Here is a 17837-nt window from a genome sequence, read left to right as displayed (position 1 = left end):
CAATGTATGTTGACTGGACAGAACACCACCTTGCATGTGTCAGTTGTTTCCCAGGTAAGCGATGCATACACAATCTGCGTTATCACTGGATTGAACTTGCACACACATATAGAGTCAAGGTTTGAAGGTTTTTAAATATTTTATTGTGGTTGAGCTTCAGTAACATCAGCTTTACAAAAAACATTTCGTCGGGAGACAAATGAAAAAAAAATTGAAGTTACAAAAAACATTACAAGCGAAATTAAAAAAGACATTGTGAACATGACCCCACAGGAAAAACAAAACCCTAAAAGTAAGTAAGTAAGTAAGTAAAATTTATTTATATAGCACATTTCACAGATAAAAATCACAAAGTGCTTTACAATAAGATCAGACATACAAGTTAAAATTAATTAAAAGCCCGTTTGTATAAAAATGTCTTCAGCTGCTTTTTAAAGGAGTCAGTAGAGTCTAGACAGCGTAAAGACAACGGCAGAGAGTTCCACAGCCTAGGTGCCAGTGCCTGAAAAGCCCGATCTAAACATCTAAACAGAAAAATGGTAAGAGGCCCTGTGTTGTCAGCATCTGAGCCCTGCCGAAAGGATCATTGTACAGTCCCAATCAAAAGTTTAAGACCACTTGAAAAATGGCAAAAAATCATATTTTTCATGGTTGGATCTTAATGAGGTTCCAAGTAGCCTGAAATTTATCAACAACACGCTCTGCTACCTCACTGTGTGGATCAGTATCCCGAAAGTTAACCTGATCCTATAGTCTGATTAAAAAGTCTTTGTGCCACCTTGTCTCAAATTTTATGTTCCAGCTGATTCATATGACTGGCTATTGTGTTTTAGATTCTACTATACTATGTTGTAAATCACCATGGCAGACCCGATGGCATGAACATGCTTTGCAGCATACTTTATTAGCACACACACGGTTGCTTTAACAGTACTCTCAACGGCTGCAGCTCTCCCGCTGCCAGTCGTACATATCACCAACAACAACAACAAACATGGGACCCAGTACAATATTTAAGTCATGATTGCAGATGCAGTGCCGGTGCATCCGCCTTCCCTGCACGGCACCACATGGAACACCCCACCACATATGTGTTAAAAAGACCATCTGGAGATAGTGTTACTAGTTGGATCATGGTATTTGAGTCTCTGTGGTTATGGATTTGACTGGGTGTACTGTATCTTTAATTATTATTTTTTTGACCAATAAGTGCTCAGTACATTACATTTCAATGCAGTAACCTTAGTAAGTGACACTTCTGACAAAAAATTATTCACTGTCTACAGGCCTCACTTCCACTAATTAGAGTTGCTGAATTAAACTTCTATAAACTGTGTTGCTGGGGGATTTTGGTGACTGTTTTATTTTTTTTTCTCTTCTCCCTTTCTATTTTCTAATTATCTGATAAAGAAAAAAGTGATCTGCTGTGTGGTACACTAGTTTAGATGATGTACATTCTATTTTTATTTCCCTGTTGTTTAGCTATCTGTGCATTTTACCCTGACAGTTTTCAGAAAGAACTGGACCCCACACAGCATTCAGGTGACTGTTTTGGTTTTTTTTTATTTAGTGCACAGAAATGTTCCTTTGTGGTTGGGCACAAATATCTTTTCCTGGCAGTCAGCTTTGCAGCTGACTAAACACTCGACATACCTTCATCTCAGGTCGCCAGCTTCACTAAAAGGAAGGAGGCCTTGCTAACACAATTATCTCCACCTGCCCCATCAGCGTACCTGGCACAGCCCCTGAGCCCACTGCAACACCTCTGCACTGCAGCGGAGCTAGAGACCACACCTCTGCCACAAGTTTATCAATTACTAACCAAGCTTGTAACATAGCACCACTGTCTTTTGCAAATATGGTCACTGGCTTACAAAAAAACATCTCACCCCCCCCCCCACACTTCTAGAACTGCTATGTTCTAACCCTAACCCTTCACAGACACTATGTTTAAGTGTCTGTGAAGGTTCTTAGTGATCCAGGTCGTTGTAGTCTATGGAGCTTCGAAAGAAAAGCGTATGGACTTGGCTTGAAAGAGGAGTGAAAGGAGCCATCAATATCCACTGTCAACGACCATCTTTGAACAGAGGTAGTGGTTTACGACACCAACCGTCTGCCATCTATAAACCAGTTTTGAGATCCCTTCCTAGACGCCTTAACACCCACTCACATCCTGGGCCTTTTGACCTCAGGAAATGACATGATAGGGTTGGACTAGGCTTCACAGCGGGTTCACCAGAAGCCTTGGCTGATTGCGACCTATATCCGTTTTCACACCTTGGCTCATGTGATTATTTAGAGAATCAACAGGGGGGTCCATGTCCCTCTTGGGGGACATTCCAATAGAGCTTTAATCTGGCACTCGCCACCAACTGACCCTAGAACTGAAGAAGCTTCTTGAATGAGAGGTGAAACATATTCAGGCAACTTAAAGAAGTCCAGACGCTTTTCTTTCCAAGCTCTTTAGACTAATTGTTTGAGTGTTTCTCTGCATTACTATTCAATACATGAATAAACACTTTTCACTCTTCAATTAGCACACCTGTAATATGATCAATATGACAGAACTGAACCGGGTAAGTAGTTGGATCTCTTGTAGCAAATATGTTTCATCCTAGTTATAATAAAAGTGAATATTCTGTTTCCCCTGTAGGCTGCACACCAATGGTTAAAAGGCCTGATTTCTTTGTCAATTTACTTTACTGTTATTTGTGGATGGAGTAGGTGAATGGCATTTGTCCTTTGTATGTGTGACAAAGCCAGATAAAGCACAAACGGGCCAATTCCTCACACACATCCTCTCAAACTGGCAGTCAGTGCTGCTGCTGTCCTGCATCGCATGTTTGAATCTCTATATCAAACATTTTTGTAAGGAGTCGTTAGTTTGGGGAATCTGCTGCTGTAATAAATCTAATTTAAACCTGAGTTGTCTGACTGTAATAGATTTATGTGATTATCAAAGGATGTGCTGGTTAATTACCTGAAAATCACAAAGGAAAAATAATTAACAATTGTTTGTCTTGTGAAATTTGTGGAACAGCCGGGTCCGCTGGTGTGTTTGTGGAGTGGACCCAAAAGCAGACACCGGAGAAATAACCTGATATTTCAACAAAAAACGAGCCTTTATCACAGCTAATACATGAAAAGAGAACAACAAGGCGAGGCGAAATAAGGGCGAAACTAAACCTAAACTGGGACTGAACACTGGCACAAATAATCATGACGCCACAGGGGAAGCAAAACTAAACACAATGAACATGGAAACAAGACTTTCAAAATAAAACAGGAAACAAGGAGAGACATGAACTAGGACGCGCAAGCTTGACACAGGAGACACGGAGAGGGAGAGGGACACAGAGGAGAGAGACACAAGGGAAACCTACACAGACAAGGAGGTAACACATGGCAAACGGAAAAAGACTCAAAAACAAGGAGACATTGACAATAACCTAAACTAGACTAAACTTCAACTAAGATGAACTAATAATAACCTCAGAACTTAACATTATCTCATAAGTAATCCAAAAAAAACAACAAAATAACTCAAAAATGGTGGGTCAGAGACCCAGCCCCCTGACAAGAAGTCTTATACATTTAATGAAGCATATTCAGAGAACACTTTTATCTTGACTAAGCATTCTTCTAGTGTTCACACTCTGTAACTCTGTCACACTCTGATGGATACATTGGAGGCAACTCATGGTTCAGTGTCATGGAGAAGGATGCTTCAGCATGTGGACAGGAATACCTGGGCAACTAATCTTTCAATTGGCCGACAAACCATTATACCACCTGAGCCACAGTAGCAGAAAGAGCATACATTTACAGTATGCCATACAGGTAAAAGCACAAATGCAGTTCCTAAGTGGGAATCGCTCCAATTTAACCAGTATGAAACTACAAAATCATCTATATAACAAGATAAGACTGCAGCCATTTCAAGGAGATTCAAAGAAATGACTACATGATTTGCAAATGTCTATCTTTATTTTTTTATAGCCGAGTAAACACATTCATCGTCGGTGTTGTTTCTCTGTGTTCTTGATCTCTTGGGGATTTTAATGCTTAAAGCAGCATAATGAAGGCTGTCAGCATGCTGGAAACCCTGTTGAAAATGTGTACAAAGTAGATAAGAACAGGATTTCAGATTTAAACAATGGCCATAAGATAGAAGACTGTAAAAAGTTTGTTGAAGAGCGCTTTATCAAGTCATTAAAAAATATATTCACCTCCGAACTTGTTGTTGCTGGGCCTGAAAATCTTGCTTGAGATTCTGTTTGTGAAACACAAAGTAACTGATTTAATTGAAAATCCAACTTTAGCTAAAACCGTTCTAAGCCTAAAAGACTCCACTTACCTGTCGATTGGTGTCTGTTTCTTTTGTTTGTCTTGTACAGCAAGTATCCCAGTAAAACACTGAGGATGAAGCTGAACGTCAAAGCTCCGCTCAAGAAATACACCAAGCCCTGAGAATTAAACGTGCCTACAACACACCAGAAACAGAGCTTTTTCTTGTCTATATCTTTAAATATTGATAAAGTGAGCAACAGGTGGAAAAGGTTACTCACCTTTAGGCTCCAGCTTGGTCCCATTTCCAAATAGTATACGTCCACATGAGGCGACAGCACAGTAGTAGGTCCCAGCATGAGAAACACTCAGGTTGCTCATTGGCAAGCTGTAGACACAGGTGTGCGTTTGTGTGCTGGGTTTGTTATCACACCTATCGTTTCTGCCCAAATGTGTGTAAATGAGTCCAGGATGGGATTCGTCTGAGTCTTTGAACCAGTAAACACTGTGCTCTCCATCACAGGTCCCAGTGTGTACTGTACAGTTCAGAGTCACGGAGCCTCCTGGCTGGATGGTCTCAGATGCTGACTGCTGGACCACAGCTTTGATGTTCACACCTGAACCTTTTACACTGACGATGATGTTTTCTAAAAAGGTTAAAGTGTATGAATACTGAACACAGTAGTAAGTAGCTGAGTCTGAAACTTGCAAATCTTTGATCGTCAAGTGATATTTGCCGTCTTGTTTATCCAGTGTGAAGCGTGGGTTGTTCTTGAGCTCTTCACTAAAAGAGTTGTTCACATTATATTTGAAAAAGTGAGAGACGATCTTTGGTTTTTGTCCCAGATTTTGCTTAAACCAGAACACTCTTGCAGAAACGTGAGCATCATATAAACATTTTAATGTCACTTTTCCACCAACTTGAGCTGATATGAAATGAGACTCTTGATGTTCAAATGAGAACATTTGCGACTCTGTCATCTGAACTGTAGTGGAATCGAAGAAAAAAACAAATGCACTTTCAGTTAAACGTAAAAACCTAACAAAACAAAAATCTGAATCCTTAGTAATGGAACTTACCCATTTTTCCGAATAACAGACACAGAAGACAGAAGAAAAACACTGAAGACACCATTGTGGTGAGATTCTCGTGTAAAATGAAGGTTACTGATAGCTGCTCCACTTTTGAGAGGCAAGAATGTGTTTGATTGGCCAGCCAAAGGTGACACAGTATCTATTGTATGGAACTCATGATCACGCGTTTACTGCCGCCTGTAGTGGAAAATACAGTATGATATCTGAGAGGAATTATACGTTTTTTGGAATTACAAACAGATCTAAAAGTATTGAAAGTTGAGTTTGGTCTACATTAGGTTTGTTATACTATATAAATGGGATCAAAGCAGAAGCTGCTCTGATCCAGTTGCATTTGATTTTCAAGTTTAATAATGATGTGTTTTTCATTGTAATGATTGATTGTCATTTCTAGCATATCCCATGCTGTGAAACACATTTCATTTAAAAGATGTGATGAGTAATAATTTGAGTATACAGAATTAGGATTCCAGCAGTGAGCTCATTGTGGATAACAGTAGGGCAAACCAGAAAACAGCAGCACATGGGCCCAGAAAGAGGTCAATAGGAATATCAACATGAATACATTCACACAGGATTTTGGTATTTTATGTTCAGGATTATATTATCTTTGCTCTTAAGTTGCAGAAATGCAATGTAACATTTGTAATTTATGTTATTTTACTCTTTACTCTACTGCTGTTTGAATAATGATTATCATACATCATTTTCAATAATGGTTTTGCATTCCGGATAAAAAGTTTCTGAGCTCTTGCAGCATGAAATAAACAAGACCTGTGGAAAACTACAGTTTTTGGGTGTTTACAGCAAGTGGACCTTAGATCGTGATGTATGTGTTAGCGTAACAACACATCCTGCTGAAACCACAGAGGCCGTTGCACTGACAAGTCTAAACAGAAAAATGGTAAAAGGCTAAAAGGTAAAAGGTTTGACAGGATGCACCCACTTTTAGCTTTCTGTGCCTGTTTGTCATAGACTCAAATGTTTACAGCAAAGACATTTTAAATTTGTGTCAAAGCTGTCTGTCAACGATGTTTTGCCAAAACAACATGACCAATGGGATGGGATTTACTTGTTGTCATCCTTCAATTGACAATAATTTGTCAGCTCTCCTTGTCCTATTTTAACTGACTCTGCTGTCAGACCATGTGCCTGAACTTGGGTCACCTTTTAAGGCTACAGGTTTGTTGCTTTTCTTCACACATCAGTATCCAGGCATTCCCCATCCTCTATTAGCCATAAACAGTTTAATCTTTTTTAACAGTCAAAGCACTTTAGACTATAAGTTACATTACTGGAAGTGCTTCACTCTTTCTTATGCAATTCCACCTCAACATGGACTTTTTCCCCCTAAATCCATGCTAATGGTCCTCACTCTCAACTAGCCCTACTTGAAAAATGTTGTCCCCTAATGAATCGTCCTATTCCCCAAGTTCTTGCCTCATAAACAAATCCTTCTCTGCCCAAACAAAGCAGTCATACCAATTCAATTCAATTCAATTTTATTTATTTGTTATTATTTATTTATATAGCGCCACATCACAACAAAAGTCGCCTCAAGGCGCTTCATAGGTACAGAGAAAAACCCAACAATCATATGACCCCCTATGAGCAAGCACTTTGGTGACAGTGGGAAGGAAAAACTCCCTTTTAACAGGAAGAAACCTCCAGCAGAACCAGACTCAGGGAGGGGCGGGCCATCTGCTGTGACCGGTTGATACCACTTCATAAGAATCTGGCTTTTTACCTGCCAGTAATAATAAGCATGCCGTTTCCCTAATGCAAAATTCCAATTTGATATCTGCAAATACTTGCAATCGACATAACTGGTAAATAGTTCACATTATTCGACTGGGTATATTCTTTTGCTGAAACAACCTCTCCTCATTTCAGCATATTACCCCTGATCATTTGTTCTGCAAGAGATTCAGTAGTGACCTTTCACATGGCATACCCTCCTAAATCTTGATGAGGATATCCTGCAGCAGCAGCGGCAGCAAAAAGTAGTTGTATTGACAACAAATATTTACCGTAATCCTCCTTTACACACCCAACCCAGTGCAGGCTTAACTACGATTAAAATCAGTGAAGTTGAGAACAAGAGACTTGGTGTTAGTGAGAGTATTCACCATGAGATCTAGAGAAAAGGTTAGGTGCTATCTATTTAATTATTTTTGCAAGCTAAGTTGCAATCTAAAGCAAAATGGAGGAAAAACTGAAAATACAATGTAGTTGTACTTTAGGACTTATTAATATTAAACACAGCTCAGAGCTAGTTATTACTTTATGACGGGCATTTAAATTAACTATCCTACACGAAACATGTGCCGTGCTACGTATTGGCTGCATTTTGGGGGCAATAGTTGTATAGAACTTAAAATTTGAGCATAAGTTTTTAAAATTTAAGATTTATATCAATTGTGCTAATACAGTATGTCAAAATGAAAAGAATAACAGCGGATTCAGACATGTGAGTTTGTGCTGAAAAGACTGATACCAAACAAGGGAATATAAATAGCTTTTAATGGTGAAAAATGAAGGTAAAATTAAAAGTAGTCAAAAATGGCCAATTATACCCTGGAACCCAATAAATCATGAAAAATTAGGTTTAAATTTTCGGTCAAAAATTTCTTCATGACAGTGCAGATTTGTGCAATTTTTTGTAAATTATTTCTAAATAAAAAAGAAAACTACACATCTGTATGTGTAAAGAAATGACTTTCATTTTGCCATCCCATTTGATTTCCCTGCCACTCTAAGAAAATTTCTCTAGATCCACTCCTGCTTGGGACCTTTTGTATTTAGGATAACAGATTAAGTCTAGTTTCTATACTTAACTTGGCAGCAGAATGACTGCATTTCATGATCCATTCTCTTGAAGAGACAAGCTTGGCTTAATTCTCTCATACACAATAATAACAATCACAATAATGAGACATGTTATCACTGAATTGAAATGGCACACAGATATTGTCTCAGGCTTGAAGGTCTTTTAGTCTTTATTATGTTTATTGAGCTTCAAAAACATTAAATTTACAAAAAAAAAAAAATAATTAAAAGACTGTTGGCAGAGAATGAGGATTAAAAAAGAAGTGAATACTGACATTTGTCTCTCATGATTCCTTCATTATTCCATCTTTAGCTTCAAACTACAGTGACGTTACAAATGTGATTAACTAGCAAAAAAAATTATATTGTGAACATGACCCAACATAAAAAAGAAATACTACATTTTAAACACTGTGTCTTCTCTGCGTACTACTGCTTTACACTATAGTACACACATTCACTCCAGGTGCGATCCTTCCGACTTCTTGATCTGTTGCGCAGGTTGACAGTTGAAGATGGAAAATAGAGTCTTTCTGCCTCTTGGAAACCCTGGCAACAAAATACTTATTAATAAAAATATGTCCACAGATTGACTTTTGCGTAGAAAAATGGTAACTAAATAGTTACTGCTAATACATCACCGTTGCATCTGCTTTGGGGAGACTTGCTTGAGATTCTACAAGAACAACAAAAGTTTCTTATATTTATAATTCTGGAATAATTTGCAGGTTAAAAAAAACCCTAAACATTAGTTACCAGGAGATTTGCAGATGCATTTCTTGCTGATCACACACACTGAGAAAGCCAGCAATACACTCAGGATGGAGGTGACTGCAAAGGTGCCGCTCCAGAAAACATTATCTGCATGAAGTCAGACAGTTTAGACAACTGGGTGGGATCTACTGTGGTTTTAATAAACTCAGTCTTAATGTTACTCACGTTCAAAGTCCAGTTTTGTTCCATTTCCAAACAGTATGTGTCCACATGAGGCGACAGCACAGTAGTAGGTCCCAGCATGAGACAGATTCAGGTTATTCATTGGCAAGTTGTAGACACAGGTGTGTGTTTGTGTCTTAGCTTCTTTCTCACACTGATCATTCCCACCCCAATGTGTGTAAATGAGTCCAGGATGGGACTGAGAATGGGATTCGTCTGAGTTTTGGAACCAGTACACACTGTGTTCTTCATCACAGGTCCCAGTGTGTACTGTACAGTTGAGAGTCACGGAGTCTCCTTGCTGGATGATCTCAGAAGCTGACTGTTGGACCACAGCTTGGACGTTTGATTCTGCATCGTTAACAATAACAGTAATGCTTTCTGAAAATGTTAATCTGTATAAATAAGAGGTCATACAGTAGTAAGTCGCTGAGTCTGAAATTTGTAAATCTCCGATCATCAAGTGGTTTTTGCCATTTTCAGTATCCAGTGAAAAGCGGCGATTATTCTTGAATTCGCCAAAAAATGTGTTATTTTTTTCATATATGTAGGAGTAAGAGATGAGCATTGGTTTCTGTCCAAGAGGTTGTTTATACCAGTAAAGCCTTGCAGCAACCTCACCTTCGTAGAAACATTTCAAAATCAAGTTGCCACTCGTTTTACGTGACACAAAAGCGCTCTTCTGATGACCAGATGAGGACAGCTCTAGATCAGTCAAATGAGCAGAATTGAAATATAAAATAAAGCAAATGTAAGGCAAAAGTGAAAGAATTCAATATTCTTAGAGAGGAGAAATGAACCTACAGGCACACAACTCACCCAGAGTCCTCGATAACAGTATTGCAAAATAAAAAGCCAGCAGTGAAAAAGCCATTGTGCAGAAAATTGCTGTGTGAAAAACAGGAAGGAAAAAACCCTCTTTTCTACTCTTTATAGGCAGGACTGTGTTTGATTGGCCGACTAACTGTGACGCTGCGCTGTATGTCCTACTTAGGAAATGCAACGTGCTCACTGGAAACAATAGTATCACGTTTTGTTTTTTCTAATAATAAATACTGACATTGTGAGATGCCTATTAAGCACAACATTTTTAAAACGGGTGAAAGAGCATAGTAACTCTCATTTACGTTTTACAGCCTAGAATAGAATAATAAAAAAGTAAAGTGAAGGTGGTGGATTTTGCAAAAGTTGCCAAATTGAATTTAATGAAAATTGGTGGATTTTTTGGGACAATATCTGTATCACTATCAAACAGGCCATTGGCCTTGGGGAAGCATAGCCTTAGGAAATTTATATACAAAACCGAATTACTCATATAGTGTAGTTTGCAGAATAAAACAAGTAGTTTGTTTAAAAACTCCAGAATTTGATGTTATACTGCTGACATAATAATCTAAATATGAACTTATATTCACTTTATATACTGATGTTTATATTGGCGTTTTTGAGTGTTTCCTTGGTCATTTTTGTGTCTGCATAATACTTAACATCCTGTCAAAAACAGTAAATGGCTGTGCACTGACAAAGGAAAGAACGTATGATTTCAGTCAGTTTCTAAATTTTTTTTTTTCTAAGTCAGAATCAGGTCATTTCCCGCTTGTAACCACAAAGATCACACAATAGATAATACAGCCAAATAGTTACACAATACTAAAGCCTGTCTAAGCTTAAAGAGATCTTATCTTTAGACCGAAAACCAATATCAAAAGAATATTTCTAACTTCACAAAGCATCTTCAATGAGATTCTTAACAACAACAAAAAAACATAAAGCTCTGGTTTGAATCTTTGCGCTAAAATCCGATTAGTTGGATGACTTGAACTCAAAGCTACATTACAGAGGTTGTTTGAACTTTGACAAATAGTAACAGATATGTCTGAAAAAGAAAATAATATGTGCAATTTGTCTTGTATTGGGGAAAACCTGGGGTAGTCACACAACTCTTTTTAATCCCTTTTGAGTATCTCAAATCCAACCTGGTCTTCACAGCAAAACACACCGAACTAAGAGGGAATTCATTACAATGTTCCTTAAATGTGAAGCCTAGCATTGGTCTTCTCTTGCAGCTGGTTCAGTGAATTTAGTTCAGAAAGTGATGAAACCAGCAGTTTATGAATCTGTGAGATTTCTGCTTTCAGCACCCTGACGCATGATCGTGTATCGTGGCATGATCGTGTGATTTGTGCTTTGTGTTTACATCCTTTTACCTGCTCTTTAACCATTTACTGTTTTACAGTAGCTGTGTTTTGTGATTTTCTTTTAGCTTTTAGTTGAGATTCTGACGTTTCTGTGGATATCAAACAGCTATATTTAAATAACAGATCTGGTGGTACATTCCAGATGTTCTCCCTCTCTCCCCCATTACTGGGGGCATTGCGTTTCAATAGATTAAGTGCAGAACTAAAGATGGAGTGAAATACAAAATAAGCTTTTATCACTGTCTGTTCAGGATAAACGTTCAGAATAATCCAAGGGAAAACAGAAAAAATACAAGGAAAAAACAATAAACACAAAGTAATGAGGCTAGGGGAAATAGGATGAATGCACAGCAGGGATAATGAGACATGGGAAGTTATTCAGTACAAGGTATGTACGACTATCAAAATAAAACAGGAAGTAACCAACAAGGGAATATCTAACATAGAGGCTGAGATTTAATGGGAGAGGCAGGGAATCAGATAAAAAAAAAAAACTCCAGGAATTATTACAATTACTTAAAAACCCATAATATTAAGGTACAAGAACTAAAGTAGCCACCCTTTGCTTTATTGACAGCACTGAAAACCCTTGGCCTTCTCTCAAATGGTTTCATTTCATATTTGTGCCTTGTCAGGGTTCATTTGTGAAATTTGTTGCCTTCTCAATGTTGTTGGGACCATCAGTTGTGTTGTACAGAAGTCAGGTTGGTACACAGCTGACAGCCCTATTTGACAACTGTTAGAATTCATATTATGGCAAGAACCAATCAGACAAGTAAAGAGAAACGACAGTCCACCATTACTTTAAGAACCTAAGTTTGGTCAGTCTGGAAAATTCCTAAAACTTTGAATGTGTCCCCAAGTGCAGTCGCAAAAACCATCAAGGGCTACGATGAAACTGGCTCACATAGAGAGTCAGCCAGTTTCATCGTAGCCCTTGATGGTTTTTGCGAACTTGGTTCTATGATAGGTCTTAAAGGGTTAAAAGCAACTCATGTATGTATAGATATAGACATGCATACCAGGAGCCAAGCTATTGGAGAGATTAAAAATCAACTAATAGAACCTTAAAATCAACTCTGCATTTAACTGTCAGCCAATGTAAAAATGCAAATATCAGAGTAATACTCTCTCTCTCTCTTTTTGGTACCTGTCAGTAGCTGCAAGTACTTCTCTTGCAGCTGCAAGGTGGGACAGGCCATTCAGAATCAGAATACTTTATTAATCCCTATGGAAAGTATGTATTTACAGTTGCTCCAAGACAATAAGAACAGTAACATGCTGAACATGTGAGCATGCTAACTTAAATAATACAATATATTACAAGTTTACAAAATATAAGAACTAGCTATAATAAATAGAAATAGCTAAATTATAAATATCCAGAACATAGAGAGAAACGACACGTATATGATTGACATTTTACTTTAAAATGAGAACTTTGTTATTTGTTATTTTCACTGTAGAGACCTCAGTCGGCTTAGAAGATAGAGACGACTCTGGAATCCTGTCGAGCTTGATCAAGATCAGAGGTCAGATTTACTGAAAATCTTATGAACACAATAACTCATTTCTACTTAAATTCTTGGATGACTTTGAATATTTGTGAGGTCAGGGGGAATGTGTTCTTAAATTCTTGTGAACACCATAAAGTGATAGCATACATTTATATTTTAGACCTACAGGTCAAGGTCAAAGATCAGGTTTTTCTAAGTGTCGGGAATGTGACTCAAGAAGAATGTCACTTGATATTTTCAAATTTATACAACACATCTAGTAGGGGGCTGAGGGATTGCACTAGTAGCCACCAGTATAGTTTTTTAGAAAAAGGTGTATATAATCATTTTACTGGTTCATCTTCTATTTGCTGTGACCTATCTCTTGACAACGCTCTGCTATAGCGTCAAATTGATTGCAGGAAATTCCTAGATTGGCTCTGGTACTAATCTGTATAGTACCTGAAGTAGTCACACTGGCTCAAAACACAAGATCATTGATGTTGCACTGACAGAGATAAAATGAAAAAGATCTGCAGCCATAGCCTAGCAGCTTTATTTAGTCACAGTGCTGGTTTTTTACTAAATGCGAATGCATAAACTCCAACAAAATGGTTCAAAAAAAGAGAATAAAACTGAAACCTTGCAATTTGTTTGTAGTCTGGCACGAAAACTTCATTCATGCAGTTTTTTTTACAACCTTGAGATCAAATATTTAGTAAAACGAATACATACTGTTCAGAAATGTATATGTATTTAAAAGTAATCATTCCTCAAGTAACAGCCAAAGAATCCTGTTGGAATATGGATGGGAGACAAGCAGGACATGCATTTGCCCGATTTTCCAGTTGCAATTGGGCTAGAATGTTAGTACTGGTCATAAATTGTATTGAACAGAATGTAGAATTGTTTTGTCTGCTCGACATTGAAATGTTGAAATGTCCATATTTACTGCTTTATGCTGGAGTACACACATTCACTCTTGCTGTTGTCTTTCTGTCTTCTTGACTTGTTAAGTTTCTTAGCACTTAAAGCTGCATAATGGAGGCTGTCTGCATCTTGACAAGCCTGTCAAGTGAATATGCAAAAGTCATTTGAGATATTTCCTTCACAGAAATTTAGCATTGTTTTATTAATAAGTAACTGGGATTTGATTTACCTCTGAATTTGTTGTTGAAGGAGTTGGTAATTGTGCACGAGGCTCTAATAGTCAAAGACAAAAAAATACTCAGATCCAAAGGCTAAAAGATAAACGTAACAAATTTAAGCTATCAGGCACAAGCAGTACCACATACCTGGGCAAAGGCAGTTGTTTCTCTTGATTGTCTTGCATACTGAGAAAACCAGTAGGAGAACCAGGATGGTACTGAATGCCAAAGCTCCACTCAAGTAGTACACCAAGACAAGAAAGTCTGCCTCATCTGCAGTTAGCCAGTCATCGGAAAGAGATTTTTAGCTTATATGTATCTTCTCACAAAAAGTGATCAGAATTGACTGTAAATGACTCTTCAGTACTCACGGCTGAGATCCAATCTGGTCCCGTTTCCGAACACTATGTGTCCACATGAATCAACAGCACAGTAGTAGGTCCCAGCATGAGACATGTTCAGATCCTTGAATGGCAGGTTGTAGACACAGGCGTCTGCTTGTGGGTTAGTTTTCGTCCTACAATAATCATTTTTGCCTCCATAAGTGTAAATCAGTCCTGGACGAGATGCTTCTGTTTCTTTGAACCAGTAAACACTATGTTCTTCATCACAGGTCCCAGTGTGTACCGTGCAGTTCAAAGTTACGGAGCCTCCTGGCTGGATGGTCTCAGATGCTGACTGATGAACTAAAGCTGGGTTTTTCAAACGTGCCTCCCTTACTTTGACAATGGTCCCCTCTGCAAAAGTTAACACAAATCTATAGCTGTATGCACAGTAGTAAGTAGCTGAGTCATTGATATTCAAATCTGAAATGTCCAAGTTATTTCTTCCGTTTTCTGTATCCAGTGTGAACCGTGGGTTGTTCAGGAATTCATCATGAAAAGTGATTTTTGTATCGTACACATAGAATGTAGAGATTAGCCTCGGTTTCTGTCCCAGAGTTTGCTTATACCACAAGATCCATGCTGAATAATCACATTTATAGAAACATTGCAAACTCACATTTTCTCCAACATCAGCTAAGATAAAATCTTTGTCTTGATAAACAGATGCCTGTGGTTGCAGATGGGTCTTCTGGACTACAATAAAAATCAAAATAAAAGCAAATGAAAAGTCAGTTCAACATATTCATTTCCTTAAGAGGTGAAAACTTGAAGAGATGTTAAAAAGAAAGAAACAAGAACTTACCCATTTTCCCCAGGAACAAACATGTCAGATAAAAGACAAACTTTGCAGGTGTCATCGTGTTCAAATCGTTGTGTCAAATGAAAAGAATCTTGATGCTTTCTCCACTCTGAAGACCCAAGACTGATCTTGATTGGCCAGTCTACAGTGACACTGTACGTCCTACTGTGGAAACATAATCACATGTTCACAACCACCTATGGTGTAAAGTTCATAATATCATGAGTATATATGAAAAGCATTGAGGCTCTTGACTAGTGCAGTATATGTTCACTAAGGAAAATTACATTAATGTCATTAGTTTACAGCTTAGAGACTGGTGCCACCTTAGAGTGGATTCTGCTCAGTATTTGTCACTGAAACATGAATGTTTAGAGTGTGCATTGTAATTGTCCAAATGGCTTATTAAAGCAGAAAGACCAACATATTAGAAAATTTTAAATCACAAATTGAAATCATTGCATCCCAAATACTTTTCAAATTAATCTTTTATTTCACTTTTAAATTTTATGTGAAATTAATTATTATCAATTATTTTTATAGAAATGCTTGTTTTGAAATGTGTTGTTTTTTCTTTGCTTTGAGCAGCAGGGAACAAAAAGCTGTGTTAGGGTAGTAAGATAGTGGTACAAACACAACCCACACACAAAACCTCCAAATGTGCATAGGTATAATGGCAGTAGTCATAATGGTAATGCAATTCAAGTGATGTGATTTCATCAGGTGAATAGTTTTAAATTATCTGCCAAGGAACTTGGATGTTATGTTAGATTTATTTTTGTTTGTTTTGTTTTTATTTTTGCTCACTAGAACACAAATAGCCCTGTTCAACTAGTCTGTTCTCTTCACTGATGTAAATATTACTCTAAATATTTCACCCAAGTAGTATTACGATACCTGAAAATCCACCACTTTTGGTGGCATGTTTAAAGGTGCTAATGGTGTATTTATGTGGGTGTGGAACTACCTTTACATCCTGCACAAAAACCACATAAGCTGCTGCACAGACAGAGACTGACAGAGTTTGAAAACAAACATATGAGGGGAAAAATGTTGGTGTGGTGACCACTTCTTCTTTTCTGCATTCACACTGATGCAAGTCAAAGCTTGTAGCTGTAGAGCACTTGACTATTATGGCTAATCTTAAATGCTATCCAAATTGAATGAGTATTTTAAAATGATTCTTGTGTTTCCTCAGCCCAGCAGCCAGAGCTGTGTGCCTGTGTTTGTCAGATTCTAGAGATTTAGTTATGGACACGTTGTTCTACTTCTTAACCACAGAGGATCCGTCTCTCATGAAACCCTTCTGCAGCCAGTAAACATCGTCCTGGGCTTCCCTGATTTTGGCTTCCAACCTTCTTTTTGAATGGAAGGTTATCTTTACATGCTTTTTTGATCTTATACCCAAATGTTAATAGTATTAAGGTGCAACAGTGGCACGCTCAATGGTTTCTGTCACACTGGTACTGGGGATGGTGAGTAGAGCTGTGTTAATGTCTGCAAGATTTTCTTCTGGTAGAAGTTTGTCAGTGAGACAGTTAAGTCATGGTCTTGGACATTTCTGTAGAAGAAGCGTTATTTATAAGAGGTGGTTGGGTTTCATCTATATCAGGGGTCTCAAACTCAATTTAGCTGGGGGCCGCTGAAGGCACAGTCAGCTTGAGGCTGTGTTGCACAAGGTTTTCCACAAGAAAAGTATTGTTAAAAAATTCCCATAGTCTCAAATCTATTATCTATAACACCAAAATAAATGAACAAATTAAGAGTTAATAAGTTGTGGTTTCTTCAGTCTTCTATTAATGCTGTATTCAGATTCAAATGTCAGTATTAACAGTTCTTTAACCTTTAACCTTCTTTGAACATGGATGGAACAGTGAAGAACATGAACTGTTCATCTGAATGTGTCTCGCCTACTCCTTGCAGCTAGAGACCTGGCAGGGCTTCCTTTCGCATATCCCAGCCACATTTTCAATCAATCCATCAATCACCTTTATTTATAAAACACTTTAAACCAACCACAGCTGACACAAAGCGCTGTACATTGGAACCATAAAATAAAATTACAGAACATATAAATAAAAGGCAAATAAAAGAAAGAAAAAATAATTAATTAAATAACTAATTTCATTTCAACTGAAAACTAAGTCTCACTGAGATTAAAAGCCAAAGAATAAAAGTGGGTTTTGAGACACGATTTAAAAGTGGACAGTGAAGGGCCCTCTCTAACGTGCCGGGGCGAATTATTCCATAATTTTCGAGCCACGATAGAGAAGGCCCCATCCCCTCTGAGTTTCCTCCTGGATCTCGGTACCTCCAGGAGCAGCTGGTCAGCTGACCTGAGAGACCGACAGGGCCAACCAAGCTTTAATGTCATATAGGCATGTCATGAGAGGTTTGGCCTGAGGGAGGAAGCAGTTGAGACCCTCAGTATGTCTTAAAGACGTTCATCAGTAAGTCTGGTCCTGTACTTGGACTTATTGAAGTTCAAGGTGGAGAAGAGCTTTTCGCTGAAGTACGTGCTTCTAAAAAGGCACATGGGCCGCTTGAACATTCAGGAAAGCCGAAGGAAGCTAGGGGTCAGTTCTCTCAAAAAATGCCCAAGCTAGTCGGCTTTTCCGCTCACCTCCCTGAACTTCACTTTGAGTTGCACTGCAGTTTAATGA

At 38.1% G+C, this 17837-nt stretch overlaps 2 protein-coding genes and 1 pseudogene across 3 annotated transcripts; all 3 read right to left on the bottom strand.

The window, feature by feature from the left end:
• Positions 1-3973: 3973 nt before the first annotated feature.
• LOC102297248 lies at positions 3974-5422 on the bottom strand (annotated as a pseudogene).
• A 2673-nt stretch (positions 5423-8095) lies between these two features.
• On the bottom strand, positions 8096-10136 carry LOC102314309. Of its 2 annotated transcripts, XM_005940202.2 has the most exons (6): positions 9967-10136; positions 9769-9852; positions 9151-9498; positions 8968-9072; positions 8853-8887; positions 8096-8760 (listed from the first exon to the last, which is right to left on the bottom strand). In XM_005940202.2, exons 1-6 carry the CDS (start codon positions 10019-10021, stop codon positions 8641-8643), a joined length of 747 nt encoding a protein of 248 aa, XP_005940264.1. In that variant the 5' UTR covers positions 10022-10136; the 3' UTR covers positions 8096-8640. The 2 variants fall into 2 exon arrangements, with proteins under 2 accessions (XP_005940264.1, XP_042083700.1); XM_042227766.1 differs by having other exon boundaries at positions 8098-8760; positions 9151-9852.
• Positions 10137-10927: 791 nt separating this feature from the next.
• On the bottom strand, positions 10928-15279 carry LOC121815715. The gene is made up of 5 exons (XM_042227765.1): positions 15178-15279; positions 14361-15068; positions 14137-14262; positions 14001-14044; positions 10928-13909 (listed from the first exon to the last, which is right to left on the bottom strand). The coding sequence occupies exons 1-5, from the start codon at positions 15230-15232 to the stop codon at positions 13790-13792; spliced, it is 1053 nt and encodes a 350-aa protein (XP_042083699.1). The 5' UTR covers positions 15233-15279; the 3' UTR covers positions 10928-13789.
• Positions 15280-17837: the final 2558 nt, after the last annotated feature.

This window comes from Haplochromis burtoni, unplaced genomic scaffold, assembly GCF_018398535.1.
Source record: "Haplochromis burtoni strain Fernald_Lab_line unplaced genomic scaffold, NCSU_Asbu1 Contig_279, whole genome shotgun sequence".
Taxonomy (NCBI): domain Eukaryota; kingdom Metazoa; phylum Chordata; class Actinopteri; order Cichliformes; family Cichlidae; genus Haplochromis; species Haplochromis burtoni.
Note: the sequence above shows the minus strand (reverse complement) of the source record. Positions and strands in the feature narration are given on the sequence as shown.